Source organism: Saimiri boliviensis, chromosome 11 (genome assembly GCF_048565385.1).
Source record: "Saimiri boliviensis isolate mSaiBol1 chromosome 11, mSaiBol1.pri, whole genome shotgun sequence".
NCBI lineage: Eukaryota > Metazoa > Chordata > Mammalia > Primates > Cebidae > Saimiri > Saimiri boliviensis.
Window position 1 is genome coordinate 50329094 of NC_133459.1, and position 15496 is coordinate 50344589.

The 15496-nt window shown below is 44.2% G+C and overlaps 1 protein-coding gene across 1 annotated transcript in view; it reads right to left on the reverse strand.

The window, feature by feature from the left end:
• Nucleotides 1-2757: 2757 nt before the first annotated feature.
• RAB3B (RAB3B, member RAS oncogene family) overlaps nt 2758-15496 on the reverse strand; it is a 94704-nt gene continuing 81965 nt past the window's right edge. The window contains exon 5 of the mRNA XM_010349095.3: nt 2758-14369. Coding sequence (XP_010347397.1) covers nt 14182-14369 — 188 coding nt within the window. The 3' untranslated portion in view covers nt 2758-14181. The remainder of the gene's footprint in view (nt 14370-15496) is intronic.

The window sequence follows — 15496 nt, forward strand, 5'->3', positions numbered from 1 at the left end:
TCTCTACTAAAAATACAAAAAATTAGCTGGGCATGGTGGTGCGTGCCTGTAATCCCAGGTACTCAGGAGGCTGAGGCAGGAGAATTGCCTGAACCCAGGAGGCAGAGGTTGCGGTGAGCCGAGATCGCACCATTGCACTCCAGCCTGGGTAACAAGAGTGAAACTCCGTCTCCAAAAAAAAAAAAAAAAAAAAGACATCGGTTATTGGATTTAGGGTCAACCCAAATTCAGTATGGCCTCATCTTAGCTTGATTACGTCTGCCAAGATGCTATTTCCAAATAAGGTCACACTCACAGGTACCAGGGCTTAGGGCTTGAACATATCTTTTGGGAGGAAATGATTCAACCCAGACAGTGCCCGCTCTGGATGGATGCTGCCGCTCTGTCCCTGGCTTAGTGAGGAGAGAACACCCTTGTGTGAATTAGACTAAAGAGCCCTTTCGCCTAGTGCAGCTCCACACCAGGACACAAGGCTTTGCACTTGGAGCCTAGGCTGATTTCAAGTCCCATTTAGCCTCCCTCTGGCCTCCTCAGCAGGACACAGCCTGTTCAATCATATGCACTGACCTTTGACTGCTCTGCCCTCGGCTGGCTGCTTCTGTTCTGCCCCTCCCCACAGCCCTACCCATCCTCTTCCATCCATCCCCATGTCCTGAGGATATAACCCATTCTCATTCTCAGTCCAGTTTTTGGATGCCTTTTGTGGAATGATCTGATTCTGTAGCTCCTGTGGCTAGCTGGTATATTTGCCTGGACAACATCTATCCTCTTCTCTTCTCTTCTGGAAACAGCACCCTAATTTTCCTTTGGGGGCAACCATCCCTCTCCCACTTGCAGTTCATCTGGTTTGGGTGGGATTAACCCCATATTCCAATTTGAGATTGGCGTAAAATCTAGTCTTGGCCAACCAGAACACCCTATCCCCTGGCAAAATGATTGATCCTAGACTGTTCTAAACATGACCAGGACTTTTGCCAAAACTCCTGAAGGAAAGGCATTCTCTCTCTGTCCAGATGGCTACATGAGTAGGATAGGCCTGGAGTGGCCTGAGAATGAAGCTAACCCAGAGGAGAGTGATGCTGAGAGAGAGAAAATCCTGATAATAAAATTTAGTCACCTGATTCTATCTTTGCCTGAAGCTTGATATAGCCCTGGACTTTACATGTAACATGAGCTAACAAATTTCCCTCCCACCACTATCCCCTCTTTTACTCTGTGACTACTAAAAGCGGGTCTATGTCCCTTGTAATTGAAAGAATCCTATACAGGGATTCTTTAAAATGGAAGAAAGGAAGGGAGGAAGGGAGGGAGGGAGGGAGGGAAGGCAGGTAGGGGAAAGGGGAAGTGGGGGAGGGAATGATGAATCCCGACTGAATGCATCTCTGACACCTCCATTATCTCTGCTCTGTGCTTCCAAAGCTCTATGTCCTCCCTGGCCCACCAGGGTCTCCATGCCTGAGTGCTGGCAGATGAGTAGGAGTTAACTGGGTTAAGAAAGGGGAAAGGTTTCCTAGCACATCGTAGTGGTGATGGGTGTAAAATTGGACTAAATATGCTGCCTACTTAGACTTATTACAGTTTTTGAGGAGAGGTGGGGGGTAGGGAGTAGGTTCTGCCCCTTCCTGGGGCTGCAAGTTCTGTCTGCATTTGTTTTCATTTTCCTGTGGGCTGCCTACTTTCCAGCTCAGCAAGCTTGTTCCCATGTGCCATCCAGCAGTGTCTCTTAAAGCTCTGCTATGAGTTAATACTGAGCCAAGCTGCTGGGAGGCACACATTGCCCCTTGTTATTCTCTGCAACTTCTACACCACCTAGCACAGAGCCACAGCCCAGCGGGTCTCCAGAAGTGCACACTAATTGGCATTCCCTGACTTCTTGCACTGTCAATCCTTCCTTCACCATAAACCCTTCCCTGACTGTTGTAGTCCACCCTGATCTCCCCCTTTCTGGAGTCCATCATGAGCTACTGCATCATATTGGATCTTTTGTTGCATTGGTGCTGGACCTGTTTCCTAGTTCCTCTTAAAGATCTCTAATGCAAGAATCTCTGCCCGGCTGGGCACGGTGGCTCACGCCTGTAATCCCAGCACTTGGAAGGCCAAGATGGGTAGATCACAAGGTCAGGAGTTTGAGACTAGCTTGGCCAAAGTGATGAAATCCTGTCTCTACTAAAAATACAAAAATTAGCTTGGTATGGTGGTGCATGCCTGTAGTCCCAGTTTCTCAGGAAGCTGAGGCAGTAGGCAGAAGTTGCAGTGCCATTGCACTCCAACCTGGGCAACAGAGGGAGACTCTGGCCCCAAAATTAAATAAGATTACCATGTGATCCAGCAATTCCCCCTGTAAGTATATACTCAGAAGAATTGAAAACAGAATCTCTGCCCAAAGTTTGTTTTGTTTTGTTTTTTGTTTTGTTTTGTTTTCTCAAGTCTTACTCTGTCACCTAGGGCTAGAGTACAATGGCATGATCTTGGGTCACTGCAACCTCTGCCTCCTGGGTTCAAGTGATTCTCCTGCCTCTGCCTCCCCAGAAACTGGGATTACAGGTACCCAGCACATCATCTGGATAATTTTTGTATTTTTGGTAGAGATGGGGTTTTGCTATGTTGGCCAGGCTGGTCTTGAACTCCTGACCTCAAGTGATCCACCTGCCTTGGCCTCCCAAAGAGCTGGAATTACAGGCATGAGCCACTGTGCCCAGCCTCCTCTGCCCAAAGTTCTTAGCACAAACTCAGGAAAGAGTCACTCTACAAATGACACATTATTCAGAAGAACTTTAATGTATATACCATCATTTCCACTATAATAGAGATAGAAGATACATTAAGAAAATTCAGTTTGTATCAATAAAACAGATCAACACAGAACAAGGAAACACTATAGGTATTTGCAAATGAGATCTTCCCTTTTGCTACTGTGTATATATATTCCTTTATACAAACTCATAACACCACGCTTGTGACTTTTCATATTTCATATGCCACTGAGAAGAGGTGTTAGTATATAGAACATACGAAGAATAAAAAGCATGAGAACATCTGCTTAGTTAGAATCTGATGGGGAGAGATATGAGAACTATTGTTTCTCTCTCTGTTCAAGCCTATTGAAAGACAACTCCAGTTTTTGCTAATTGTTCCTCCTGAGGAATTCTGCTCATCCTGCTATGGTACATCTCCTAGGTTGGCATGAGACCAGCCTGGTCCCCAACTGAATAAATTAGAAAGAGCAGTTGGTGGAATTGAAGATGATATGCAAACTGGATAAGGTAACATCTCTCTGTGTGGCTGCAGAGATAGATCATCTGCCCCTGATTCCTTGATCTGAGGAAAGCCTCTGCTGCTCAACCTGCTCCAGAGCTTAATTTTGTTGGGTTGTAGGGCTGGCAAGGGGAACGTGTCTCTTTCCTTCTTTCTCTCCCACAAGCAGAGGAAGCCATATGTAGACAAAACAGATGGTAGGTTTTCTCTTCAGCAGCCTTCCTTTTGCTCCCCTCCATCACCCCCAGATAGGTGAAGTTCAAAATTAGGACTGCCCACTGTTGGGGGGTGCAGACCCTACCCTGTTCTGAGACTAAACTAACCCTGCCATTTACTGCCTTCTCTATGCAGTCTTGGATAGGTTGCTTCACTGATGCAGGCCTCAGTTTTCCTCATCTGTACTGGGAATAATAAGACCTACATCACAGTGTTGTGTCAAAGATCATCAGGACGTAGATGGGAAAGTGCTTTGGGAACTGTAAAGTACCGAACACATGATTGATGATTTTTGTTATAATATTTGAATCATGGTGCATATGAACTCTCTGCCTGCTCTTTCTGGGCCCCAGCCCCACCACAGCTCACTGCTCTGTTCATCCAGGCCCAGCATGAAATGGCTGATGCTTCTTGGCTGCTTTTAGCCTCCAGAAATTTCTCTGAAGCCAACCAAATCTCTGGGAGTAAGGCATGTTGGCCCTGGTATTTCTAGGTGAGGTTAGGTTCCCGGGACAAGAACATGTATTGGCGGCGGGGAAGGGAGCTGAAGGGAGGAGGGGATCCTTGGCAAGGGCTCTGGGAGGGATGTATTCAGTTTCATTCTGAGACGAATACCATCTACCCCACAAGACCCGTGGCTCCACCTTCAATGTCCATAGCATTTCACTTTCTAAAATGTATTTTTATTTGACTTTAATAACTATTTTGTGAAGTAGGGAAGATTGTCAATCTCATTTTATAGGTGAAAATACATTGGTTCAAGATCACACAGTGAGTATGCTGCAAAGTCAGGACTCAAACCCCGGTCTCTGGAATCCTAGTTTTCTGAGTGTTGGAGGGCACCTCTAACAAAGGCTCCAGAGCACTCTGAACTCTAATTCTGGGCTCATTCCTCACTCCCAGAGGCTGGTCTCTAGGGGAAGGAGGAAATGTATGAGTTACTTTCTGTCAGGTGACTGGTAGCAGCTCCTACTTTAACGCACCCAACAAGGTCATGCTATAGGGCTGCTCAGGGCATTTTCCTGGACTCTCCTCCCTTGGTCTGACTGGATTCTTCTACCCTGATCCACTTAGTAAGTCCAGGTTCCATCTCCTACTCACACAACACCCCTTCTCTTTGCTCACAGTATTTACACTGGCTTTCTCCAGTCTCTTGTTCTCAGCCTCCTTACAAAGATCCTTAATTAGATTTGCCTCTCTAGCTCTGCCTGATTCGGATGACTCTGTGTAGTGCCAACATCACACATTCAGCAGCTACCATGTGTACATGGTACTGTACTAAGGGTTTTATACCCATTCTCCATTTAATCTTTCAACAGCCTTGTGAAGTAGACATTATTTCATTTACATATGAAGTAACTAAGGTTCACTGAGATTCCAGGAGTCATCTTCCAAAAGTCACAAAACTAGTAAGTGACAAAGACCCAGGATTTGAACCCAGGTTTGTCAGACTGTAAGCCCTGTGTCCTTAACTACTCTGCCTCACGACCTTCTGAAACCTCATCCTGTGGTCTGATGCTTACAGTGGTTTGAAGATAGTTTACTACATGCAGTCCTTTTAGTTTCCAGGCTTCCAGCTGCATGGAGTTTGCATGATCACAAAGATTTTGCCCTGCTCAGCCTGGCACATGCTGGTCCATAAATTATGTCCTCCTTGAAGTAGAATGCATTTCTGGCACATAAACATGGCTGCCTGATGTCTCTTCTTAAACAAATGGGACTGTGCTCTATTCTCAACAAGTGTCAGAGATTCTTGTTTCTCTTCCTCTTATTACTCTTTAGAAACCTCCAGCCTGGGATAGTCAGGCATGGACCATCCAGACACACATTGCTAAGATGCTTTCTGGCAGGCTCAGAAACCAGGATCATATGCCTGGCTAACTGATGAGGGGGATACCACCTTGGCTCTTTTCACTGTACCCAAAAAGAAAGGAGGCTTTAGTAATGGAAGGATTGCTGCCAAAATCCTGTTTGCCCTTGCAGCTCTTAGGAAAACAGCCACAGAATCCCAAAGCATCAGCACCAAGAGAGCCTGTAGAAACCACCTGGTCTAAGCTCCTGAAGCCCAGAAATAAGAATGACTTAACCCAAACTGCACAGCCTCTTAGGTTTATCCCAGTTCAGTCCACTGTTACCCCCAGGAGTAGACGCATTAGAATCTAAAGAGAGACAGGAATCCTAATCCTACTGCTCGGGGACTTGTCAATTTACTCTGCTGTCCTTTGCCATTTCTGTGACATGATTTTCTACCAAGAAAAGTCTTTTATTCAAGTCTTCCAGAGATTTCCTATTTAAGCATTTGCCATTTGGCCAATGCTTTACTTAAAAGTAACAGAAGAAAGTAAACAGAAGCATATACCACACAGCTCAGTCCAGCCAGTAGTTGACTCTCAAGATGGCAGATGTCACTGAGATGACTAAGAAATAGGAACAAATGCGGAAAAAGGAATGGCAGAGGAGTTAGCCGTTTTGTCTACCTGCTAGATACCTGGGAGGTCAGACTCTGTATGGACCAGTGATCCCTAGTCATAGGAACCTTTGCCTGTGCTGTCATCAGTGTTCATGGAGAACTGCTTCTCACCTTGAGAAACCACTCTTCTTCATGCTTTTAGGTACAAGAAGAGAGGATTGAGACAAGGGTAGGCTTCTTTTCCATAATTACACAGTCTTGATCAAAGTCCATATTAGTGGGATTTTCTAAAAGACTCAGCTTTTTAAAAATTAGAATTTCTGAACTTTGGAGCTAGGATATATAAATGAGAAAACTGAGAACCAAAGAGGAGACCATATATTTTTGGTTGGTTGCAAGTTGTAAGATCCTAACTCCAACAAGCAAAGCAAATGGGGGTTTTATTAGAAAGATACGCTGAGCTTTCTAACAGAATCAAAGGAAGAGGTGATCAGCCAAACCTCAAGAAATAAGAATAAGGGTCTGGAAAACAATAGGCCACACTCTTTCTCACTTTATGTCTCTGCTTCCCTCTGCCTAATGGCTTTGTTTTCTCTTAAGAGACCAGAATTTACACAGGAGTTGAGGATAGGCCATCACAGTTTTAGACCTCATATCGTCACATATTTGCCACTCAAATGGAAAAACAATAGGTCCCACTTTTTAATAAAAATCTTAGGGAAGGATTCTGATGGGCCCTGCTTGATCACATGCTCCCGTTATTGACAATCTTCACTAGAATCACTTGGTTTGGGTGAGAGAGTAGTAGTACTACAAAAGAAGAAACAAGGAAGAAGTGATAGCTAATTATTATAGGAAATGATTTACCCACGATCCTATGGTAAGTTAGGGGCAGATTCAGGGCTAGAAACAGAATCAGTATTATTATTATTATAGTATTAATAATAATGGAAGTCTCTGAATTCTCTTTCCTTTTTTTTTTTATTTTTGAGGTGGGGACAGGGTCTTGCTCTGTCATCCAGGCTGGAGTGGCATGGTGGTACAATCATGGCTCACTACATTCTTGACCTCCAGTGCTCAAGCAATCCTACCGCCTCAGCCTCCCAAGTAGCTGGGACTACAGGTGCAGGTCACCATGCCCTGCTAATTTTTTGTAGAGACAGGGTTTCACCATCTTGCCAAGGCTTGGATTGTTTTCATGTGTGGTACTGAAGTAAACCTCAGTGTTACTGAGCTATTCATTTATTAAGATTTTTAAGAGATTGCCATTGAGACTGGACATGGTGGCTCATACTTACAATTCCAGTGACTCAGGGGGCCAAGGCAAGAGGAGTGCTCGAGGCCAGAATTTGAGACCAGCTTGGGCAACACAGCAAAACCCTGTCTCTACCATATACATACAAAACATTGCTCCTGTGTGGATAATGGAATAGAGAGGAGTAATTATGTGAGTAGGGAAATATTAGACGTTAGGAACTCTATGGCAGCTCTCTAGGGGAGAAAACAGTGGTGGCCTGGACCAAGGTCATGTCAATGAAAATGGAAAAAAGTAATCAGATTTGAGATACAGTTAGAAGTAAAACCCCAGGACCTGCCACTAGATTAGATGAGGAGGCTAAAAAAAGAGAAAAATCAAAGAATTAAGGACAGCACCTGGTTTTCTGTGAAGACTGGGGTTCAAACAAGTTTGGGGCAGAATGAAGAGTTTCAATTTGGACATGTTAAGTTTGAGACATGAAAAAGTCCAGCAGGGACTTAGGTACACATGTTATTATCAAAGGCTTGGCATCTAAAGCCTTGAGACTAGACAAGGACGTTAAAGAAGGAAGGAAATACAGTTAGAACAGAAAGCGTAACTGTTCTTGGAGCCATCTTTTTTGCATATACTGAATCTTTCTGCTGGGCTTCTGGTTGGGAACTTCAGGTAGAAATTACAACCATTATCTATGGTGAATCCTGTGCGACGAGAAGCCAGATTTGTCCCTCAGGGATAGCTATGAAGTAACCAAGCAGACTGTTTAACAAGCACAAAACTTCTTTATCTAGATGTGTCTTGATTCCTCCAAAGCAAATCCTTTGGATAACTACTAAACAAATGATAAGAACTAAACCAATGCTAAGACTGCCCTGCCCTAAATGATTTTGGCACTTGTCTTTGGTGATATCATCAGAGCCATGTTTTAAGATCCTAAGACATCTACCAGAGTTTCAGAGGACTGAGGGTTCTTCCCATGGTAGATTGAAAAGTTGGCCACTGTATTTTATAGCTCCTCCCATCAAAAGATGACATCTATTTTTTTTTCTTTTTTTTTTTTGAGACAGAGTCTGGCTCCATTGCCCAGGCTGGACTGGAGTGGTGCAATTTGGGCCCACTGCAACCTTTGCCTCCTGGTTTCAAGCAATTCTCTTGCCTCAGCCTCCTGAGTAGCTGAGATTACAAGCATGTACCACCACACACAGCTAATTTTTGTACTTTTAGTAAAGATGGGGTTTCACCATGTTGGCCAGGCTGGTCTGAAACTCCTGACCTCAAGTAATCCACATGCTTCGGCCTCCCAAAGTGCTGGGATTACACGCACGAGCCACTGTGCCTGGCCCTATTTCTCCATTTCTTAAAACTGTGCTTGGCCATGGAACTTGTGTTCATCAGTGAGAGATTCGCAACTGCAATGGAAACAGATCTTGAAAAGTGCTTCTGTTTTGGATCTTGACCTCTCTTGCTTTGAGAAAAACTCCTGCCATCATATGGACAAATCTAGGCAGCCTTCTGGAGGACAGCACCACATGGAAAAAGGCCTCAACAGCCCCAGTCATCTCAGCTGGGACCTCAGACATGTGGATGTAGCTATCCTAGACCATCCTGCTCCAGTCAGAAGAACCACCCAGACAACTCACAGAATCATAAGAAATGATACATGTTTGTTGTTTTAAGCTTATAAATTTTCGAGTGGCTGGTTATGTTCTTCAGAGAACAACAATGAACTCCTAGCCAGGCAGTCTAAAAATGTTTCACAGGTACAGGTATTTTTTCTCCTATCCTCACTCTTCTTGGGGGATTTGTATTTGATCAGCATCAAAGATTTGCACTAAAAGATGAAAGCTTAATTGAGGATTGTAGAGCAATGGCCAGTGAGTAGCAGAGGTATTTGGGAGCAGTAGAATCTTCCGAGAGCCCCTGAAACAGTTCCTCAAAGGTGATTCAGGTTTCCCAGTTGAGTGTTCTCATAGCATCCTGTGCCTTCCCGTTAGAGTATTTTGCAGTTACATTTGGGTGATGATTTGACAATGTTTAAACTACATCATGAAGCTATATGGTTCATGAAAGCAAAAACTGTGTCTAATTTGCCACTACTTATATTCTGGCACATACTAGATACTCATTTGTTGAGAAAATAAATGAATAACTAAATTTGAATTTTGCCTACTTCATATAAGGGATCAGGGCCTTTAAAAATCATCATTTAACAGTATTTATATCTCATGGACTAGTCTTTTGCATGTACTTCCAGCCACAGGATGCTACTTGATTCCCCAGCTGTGGCAGGAAATAGGGTGTAGGCTTGAGACAGGGAATCTGAAATCAATGAGATCCCAGGACACTGATTATTGTAGTTCCTTCCCCTTCCCCCAAACTGTTGGCAAACAAAGTCAAACAAACATTCCTCAGGACACTCCAGGAAACTCAATATCCAGGTAAGGATCTTAGTGGCAGGCAGGAGCAGGTGATATGAGTTGGGGAGTTAAGTCTGGAGGATGGTCTTATAATTCTGTGGATGTTATAAGGCTTCAGTCACCAAGCAATTGTGGTTATTTATTTAACTAAGGTTATTCAACTCCAAGAATCCTTGGGAGTCTGGTACTACCAGAGGGTATACCCCATCTACCCTTCTTCTAAGACAATCTGAAGAAAAAAATTTGAAAGAGCGTAAGTCAGAGGAGGGTTCAAATGATACTATTGGGGTGACTTGAGCATGTTAACTTTTCCAGGGCTGTTTCCTTGACTGCCAAATTGGGATAATAATATTTTAGAGACAGCACCTCCATTAGATCATAAGGACCTTGCAGGCAGGGATCATTTCTTTTCATCTGTACTTATCTAGTGCTTAATAATGCTAGGCCCTAGTTGATACTCAAATAGCTAAGTGTCTTCTTAGAGGTGGTCCAGGACCTAGTCCTGGCTCTATCACTGAGGTACTCTCAGAGTAATTAGGAGATTTCCTTCAACTCCCTGGATGTCGACCTTCCCTTCTATAAAATAGGAGCCTGAAACAGATCTTTTCTAAGCACCTTTCCAGATCTACTAATCAATGAGTCTATGACCATTCAGTACACTCTACCCCACTGCTGCTCCTAGAAGTTAATAATGCTACAGACTGAGGACACAAAATGTCACGAATCACTTTATATTTACAGATACACATGCACTTCAAACAGATTCTGTAAACAACCACAATACTGTATTGTACTTTTGGTCTACTTCTGCCTCTTTAGAAGTCAAGAGGGTTTCTTTCTTTCTTTTTTTTTTTTCTTTTTGAGACAGAGTCTTGCTCTGTTACCCAGGCTGGAATGCAATGGCACAGTCTTGGCTCACTGCAACCTCTGCCTCCCAGGTTCAAGTGATTCTCCTGCATCAGCCTCCCAGTAGTTGAGATTACAGGTGCCCACCACCATGCCTGGCTAATTTTTGTATTTTTAGTAGAGATGGGGTTTCACCATGTTGGCCAGGCTGGTCTTGAACTCCTTACCTCAGGTGATTCGCCAGCCTTAGCCTCCCAAAGTGCTCAGATTATACACATGAGCCACCATGCCTGGCCAGAAGTCAAGAGTTTTTAAATCTTTTATTTGGATTGTTTAGGAAGATTAAATCCAAGACAAGTTGCCACTCACACATATTATGCGGCTTGAACCTTGGTGGCTAATTGTGCTATTACCGTGATTGATGACCACTATGCTGCAATCAGCTGAGCTGCTGCCTTTTACTCGACAGAAATGAGGTCGCAGACAGGGCTGGGGAGCTACCATCTCACAAGCAGGTCTGGGTTGTCTGTTGTCCAGTAGAAGAGCTTGCCACTATAACATTTAAGTCTTGATTCCATCTACTGTGAAGATGCTTGTTCCCTTGAACTGGCTCCTGAATTTTACAGAATTTGACAGTTTTAAAGAAAAATATTTGATCTTTGCCTGGATATCCAGTAGGAGAGAAAAGATTATTGGATATAGATACTAAAATATCCAGGGGTCATGAGGACCTTGGTCTGAAATCTTAGTACTAGATGAGTGCTAATGATCAGAAGAAAATAGTAATTATCTGTGACACAGTGTCACACCCAGAACCACTGCCCTGTGAATCAACTATATTCTACTCATGATCAGAAAAGTTAATCAAGTCACTCTTCACAAATGCCCCATTGCTGGAGCATGGAGGCTGTTTGAAGTGAAGCATGGAAACTTGACTGCTTGGGAGCCTGTTAAGTGTTGCCTGGCAGAGGCAGATACAAGGAGAGCAAGCACTGGGCTTTTCTACCTAGGCCCATGCGATCTGGTTGCCTCAGAGACTAACTTGCCTTTCCTGAGCATTAGACATCCATCATCTCAGATTAGTCTGAGTAGTTGAGCAATTTGTTAACAGATTAGAGATTTAAGTCTTTTCTCCAGTGGACTTGGAATCTGATGGCCCTGGAATTGAATCCTAATGTGGTTTTAACACTCTCGGTATGTGATCCGAGTCTCGTAACCTCTCTGGATCGTAGTTTGTCTATAAAAGATGCATCCCAGAACGTGGTTAAGAGCACAGACCTTGGAGCCCACTGCCGGGATTTGAACTCCAGCTTTACCATTTACTTATGATATGACCTTAGAGGTCAGGCTTAGAACCACTTTGTACCTTTATTTCCTCGTCTTTAAATGAGGCTCAATTTAGTGCCTCCCTTACAAGATGCTGGGAAGATAAATGAGTTGATGCATATAAAATGCTTGGAACAATTTCTAGCACAGAGTAAGCAAGACATCTGTGTTAGCCAAGCTAACACTGGGATGCCAATCCTGATCTCTCAGGTTTGTTTGGTGGATCAACTGAAAGGGTGAAGGTGAAAAAAAAGTCACCAAGTTATTAGTGCCAAAAGGGACCTTAAAGATCATCCAATTAAGCTCTCTCATTTTATAAGTAGGAAATCAAGACTCAAAGATGGGGAGTAACTGGCCCAGAGTCACAGTCGATTTAATGACAGAGTCCAGGTCTCCAAGCCCAAAGCTCTGTTCTCAGCATGGCATCAAAGAAAGCAACATCTTTTATAGAGCTGACTCTGGATGGTTCTTTAAAAAAGAGAGAGATAGAGAAAGACAGACTGGAATGCAGTGACATGATTACAGCTCAGTGCAACCTCAAACTCCTGGACTCAAGCAATCCTCCTGCCTCAGCCTCCCAAGTAGCTGGGACTACAGGCGTGTACCACATCTGGCTAATTTTTTTTTGTAGGGATGGAATTTCACCATAGTGACCAGGCTGGTCTCGAACTCCTAGCCTCAAATGATCCTCCTGCCTTGGCTTTCCAAAGTGCTGTGATTACAGGTGTGAGCCACAGCCGCCCTGGATGGTCCTTTTTACTCATTGGACTGGTTGCTAGTTAATGTACTTTTCTAAGCCAATGAGCCTCATTTGAAATGAAGAGAAAACTGGGAAGAGACTCCCCCTGCCACTGACTTTTGACGTGGCTGAGGATTCTGGCCATGATTAAGAAGAAAGATTTTCTGGAATCATTGCCAGTTCCGTGTCATTATTTCAGCCAAAACCAAAATATGTCCCTGTGGCCAAGCAAGCTAGAATAATGAGACAATCCATTCTGGTCTCTGAATTTCTTTTTTTTCCTCAGGTGTTTAATTAAGGGGCTTCCACCAGAAGTGGTTTGCCATGCTCTCTGGTAAAAGCTAAGGTTTCACCCCCAGGAGAACGGGGTTGGGATCAGGACCTCTGAGTTCAATTTTCTCAATTTTTTCAGGGTCATGCTACCTTAGATTTATTTTTCTTTGAATTGTACTTCTCAATTAGACTGCTCAGAAGCAATTAAAAGATAGATTGGAGGAAAGGGGCAGGATGGAGAGAAGACCCTATGGAGAACAGCAGGTGGAATTACAGAGGTATTTGACCTAGAGAAAAGGCGAATCCCAGGAGTCATGATTCCTGTTCTCAAGTAGTCTGAGGGTGTCACAGGGCAGAGGGCGCAGAGACTGTGAAGTCTCTAACAGCAGAACTGGTACCAATAGGGTGGGAAGAAGAAGAGTTTCCAGGAGACAGATTTGAGCTTGCAGGAAGGAAAACATTCTATGAGAGTTGACCAAGATGGTGTGGAAAATGAGCTCCTGTCCCTGCCTACAAGGTGTGCTGTAGAAGAAAGAGATTTGATTGTTAGGCTTGACAGTCACTTATCAGAAAAAGGAAAGTTAGAATTGACTACATCAGACTAGGTAAATTTGGGAATCCCATCAACTCTAAAATCCTCAGGTTCTAGGAGTCTAAGAATCAATAACCAATTTCACTAAGTTCCCACAGTTAAGAACCCACTGGAAAAGCAGCAATCTGTTTCTTGACCTTGCCTGTGTTTCTCTTTTTCTTTTTCTCTTTCTCTTTGTCTTTCTTAAGCTTACTTGCCTGCTCTTTCATATAACAGGAACTTCTGACATTTTGCAGGGGATAATCTTTTTCTCTTAAGTGTGTTTCTGACTCAGCCTTTGCTCCATCAGCATCATTAGAGAGTCTGAGCTCTCTGAAGAATAGCTCTGCCTGTCACCACAGCAACTGCCCAGGCCCTGTGGGCATCTGTGGTAACAGGCACAGGTCTTTGAGAGCCCAAGCTTTACTTGTAGTGAGTGAAAGCCCCGCAGGGAGCCCAATATGAAACAAGCATGCTGTGCTTTGGGAAGTTATCTTTAATAGGATTAGCTATGTAGGCAAGCCTCACTTTACACAACTGGCCTGCCCCTGAAGAGTGTGTGTGTGTCAAATCTTGATAAACGGAGGAACTCTTATTTTAAAAGCAGAGAAGAGACTGCTAAGTCCCTGTAGTGAATCCCCTTTCTAAAACAGAGTCTTCTTTTGTAAAGTGAATCTCCACCTGTGTAGTGACCTGTTCTGTTAGTCTAGTGCTGAGTATCTATTACTGGGACCATCTGCAGAGAACCCCAGGGGCAGGCAAAGAATAGCAGCAATTCATCTTGCTCAGGGCTGAGAGTGGACAATGTGTAACAGAGAGAAGCAGACTGGGTGTGGGGCCACAAGGATGGGAGGTCAGGAAGGTGGGCCTTGCCTAGCATGAGCAGTTCTGCTGCAGCAGCGGCGGGGTGTCCGAGAGACGCGTGTTCTTGGAGGAGCCCAGCATCGAGGGGTCTGTGTCCATTGAATCAGACATCTTGTCGCAAATGGCATCCACCAGGCGCTCGAAGGCCTGCCTTACACTGATGTTCTCCTTTGCACTGGCTTCAAAGAAATCAAACCCTGGAAAGAGAAGAGGTAAAGATAAGGACTTTTCCCATCCCTTCTGCTGGAACCCTTCTGTGCCCTCAGCCCAAGAACTCTGGATTAATGTGTCCAGTGCTCAGGAGTGAAGCAAAGAGGCCCAATTCCATGGGCAGGGGATTCTGCCTCAAGGAGATGGTACATGGCAGGAGTTTCCTGTTCCGGTCTTACAGTCAGACTGATCCTAGCTCTACCACGGCCCAGCTGTTTAATTTTGGGCCAAGTCATTTATTCTCTTTACAAATCAATTTCCTGGTTTGTAAAAAGGGTAATTCTACCTATGTCACAGAGTTATTTCAAGGATTAGGGAAGACAATGTATGCAAAATGCATAGCCCTGTGCCTGACACAGAGGAGGTCATTAGTGTTTGCTGACAGAGCAAATGCATAAATGTGTGTGCACAGGACTTCATAGTTTCCAACCCACTTATCACATCGATTATTTTATTTGATCTTCATGTTGCCCCTGAGGAAGGAGTGTCAGTCAGATTCTCTCCACTTCACTAATGCAAACACCGGCTTACAGAAGTAAGCTAGTTTGCCCAAGATAAAGAAAGGTACCAGTATGAGAAGCCTTAGTTTTGGACTTTTTCACAGGGATTTTCCTCCTCCTTCCCCTGCCTCTCATTCCCCCTAGGCTGGCCAATTCTGGTCTGGGCTCTGGGAGGCACCTCAAGATTCACGCTGACTGTCTTCTTTGCCCTTTTCACCCATAGCCACACTGGTTTATTTCCACTCCGTGGGGTTCCTTTTCTCTGAATCCCACTGAAATGATTCAATAGAGCTCACTCTGCCTCCACAAACCCAACAAAAGGCCCAGGGACAACTACATCTAAGGTGTGCAACATTCTTGTCTATTTTGTATCTTGAAATCCTTAGCAACACTTTCTGTGATGAACAGAACTTGGTTGTCCAAAGAGACACAGTGAAGGCTCTCCTGATTCAAAAAGGCTGCTTTCCACCCGAGGAATCTTGGTCAGCTTGGTGGAAGCCCTTAGAAGCCCTCTTTATCAGTCCCTGGCCCTCTCTCCCACTTCTCTTGTCTGTCTGCCTTCTTCTTTCCCGTCTTTCAGAGGTTTTCGCCTGTGTTCCTTGTACTTTCTCCTT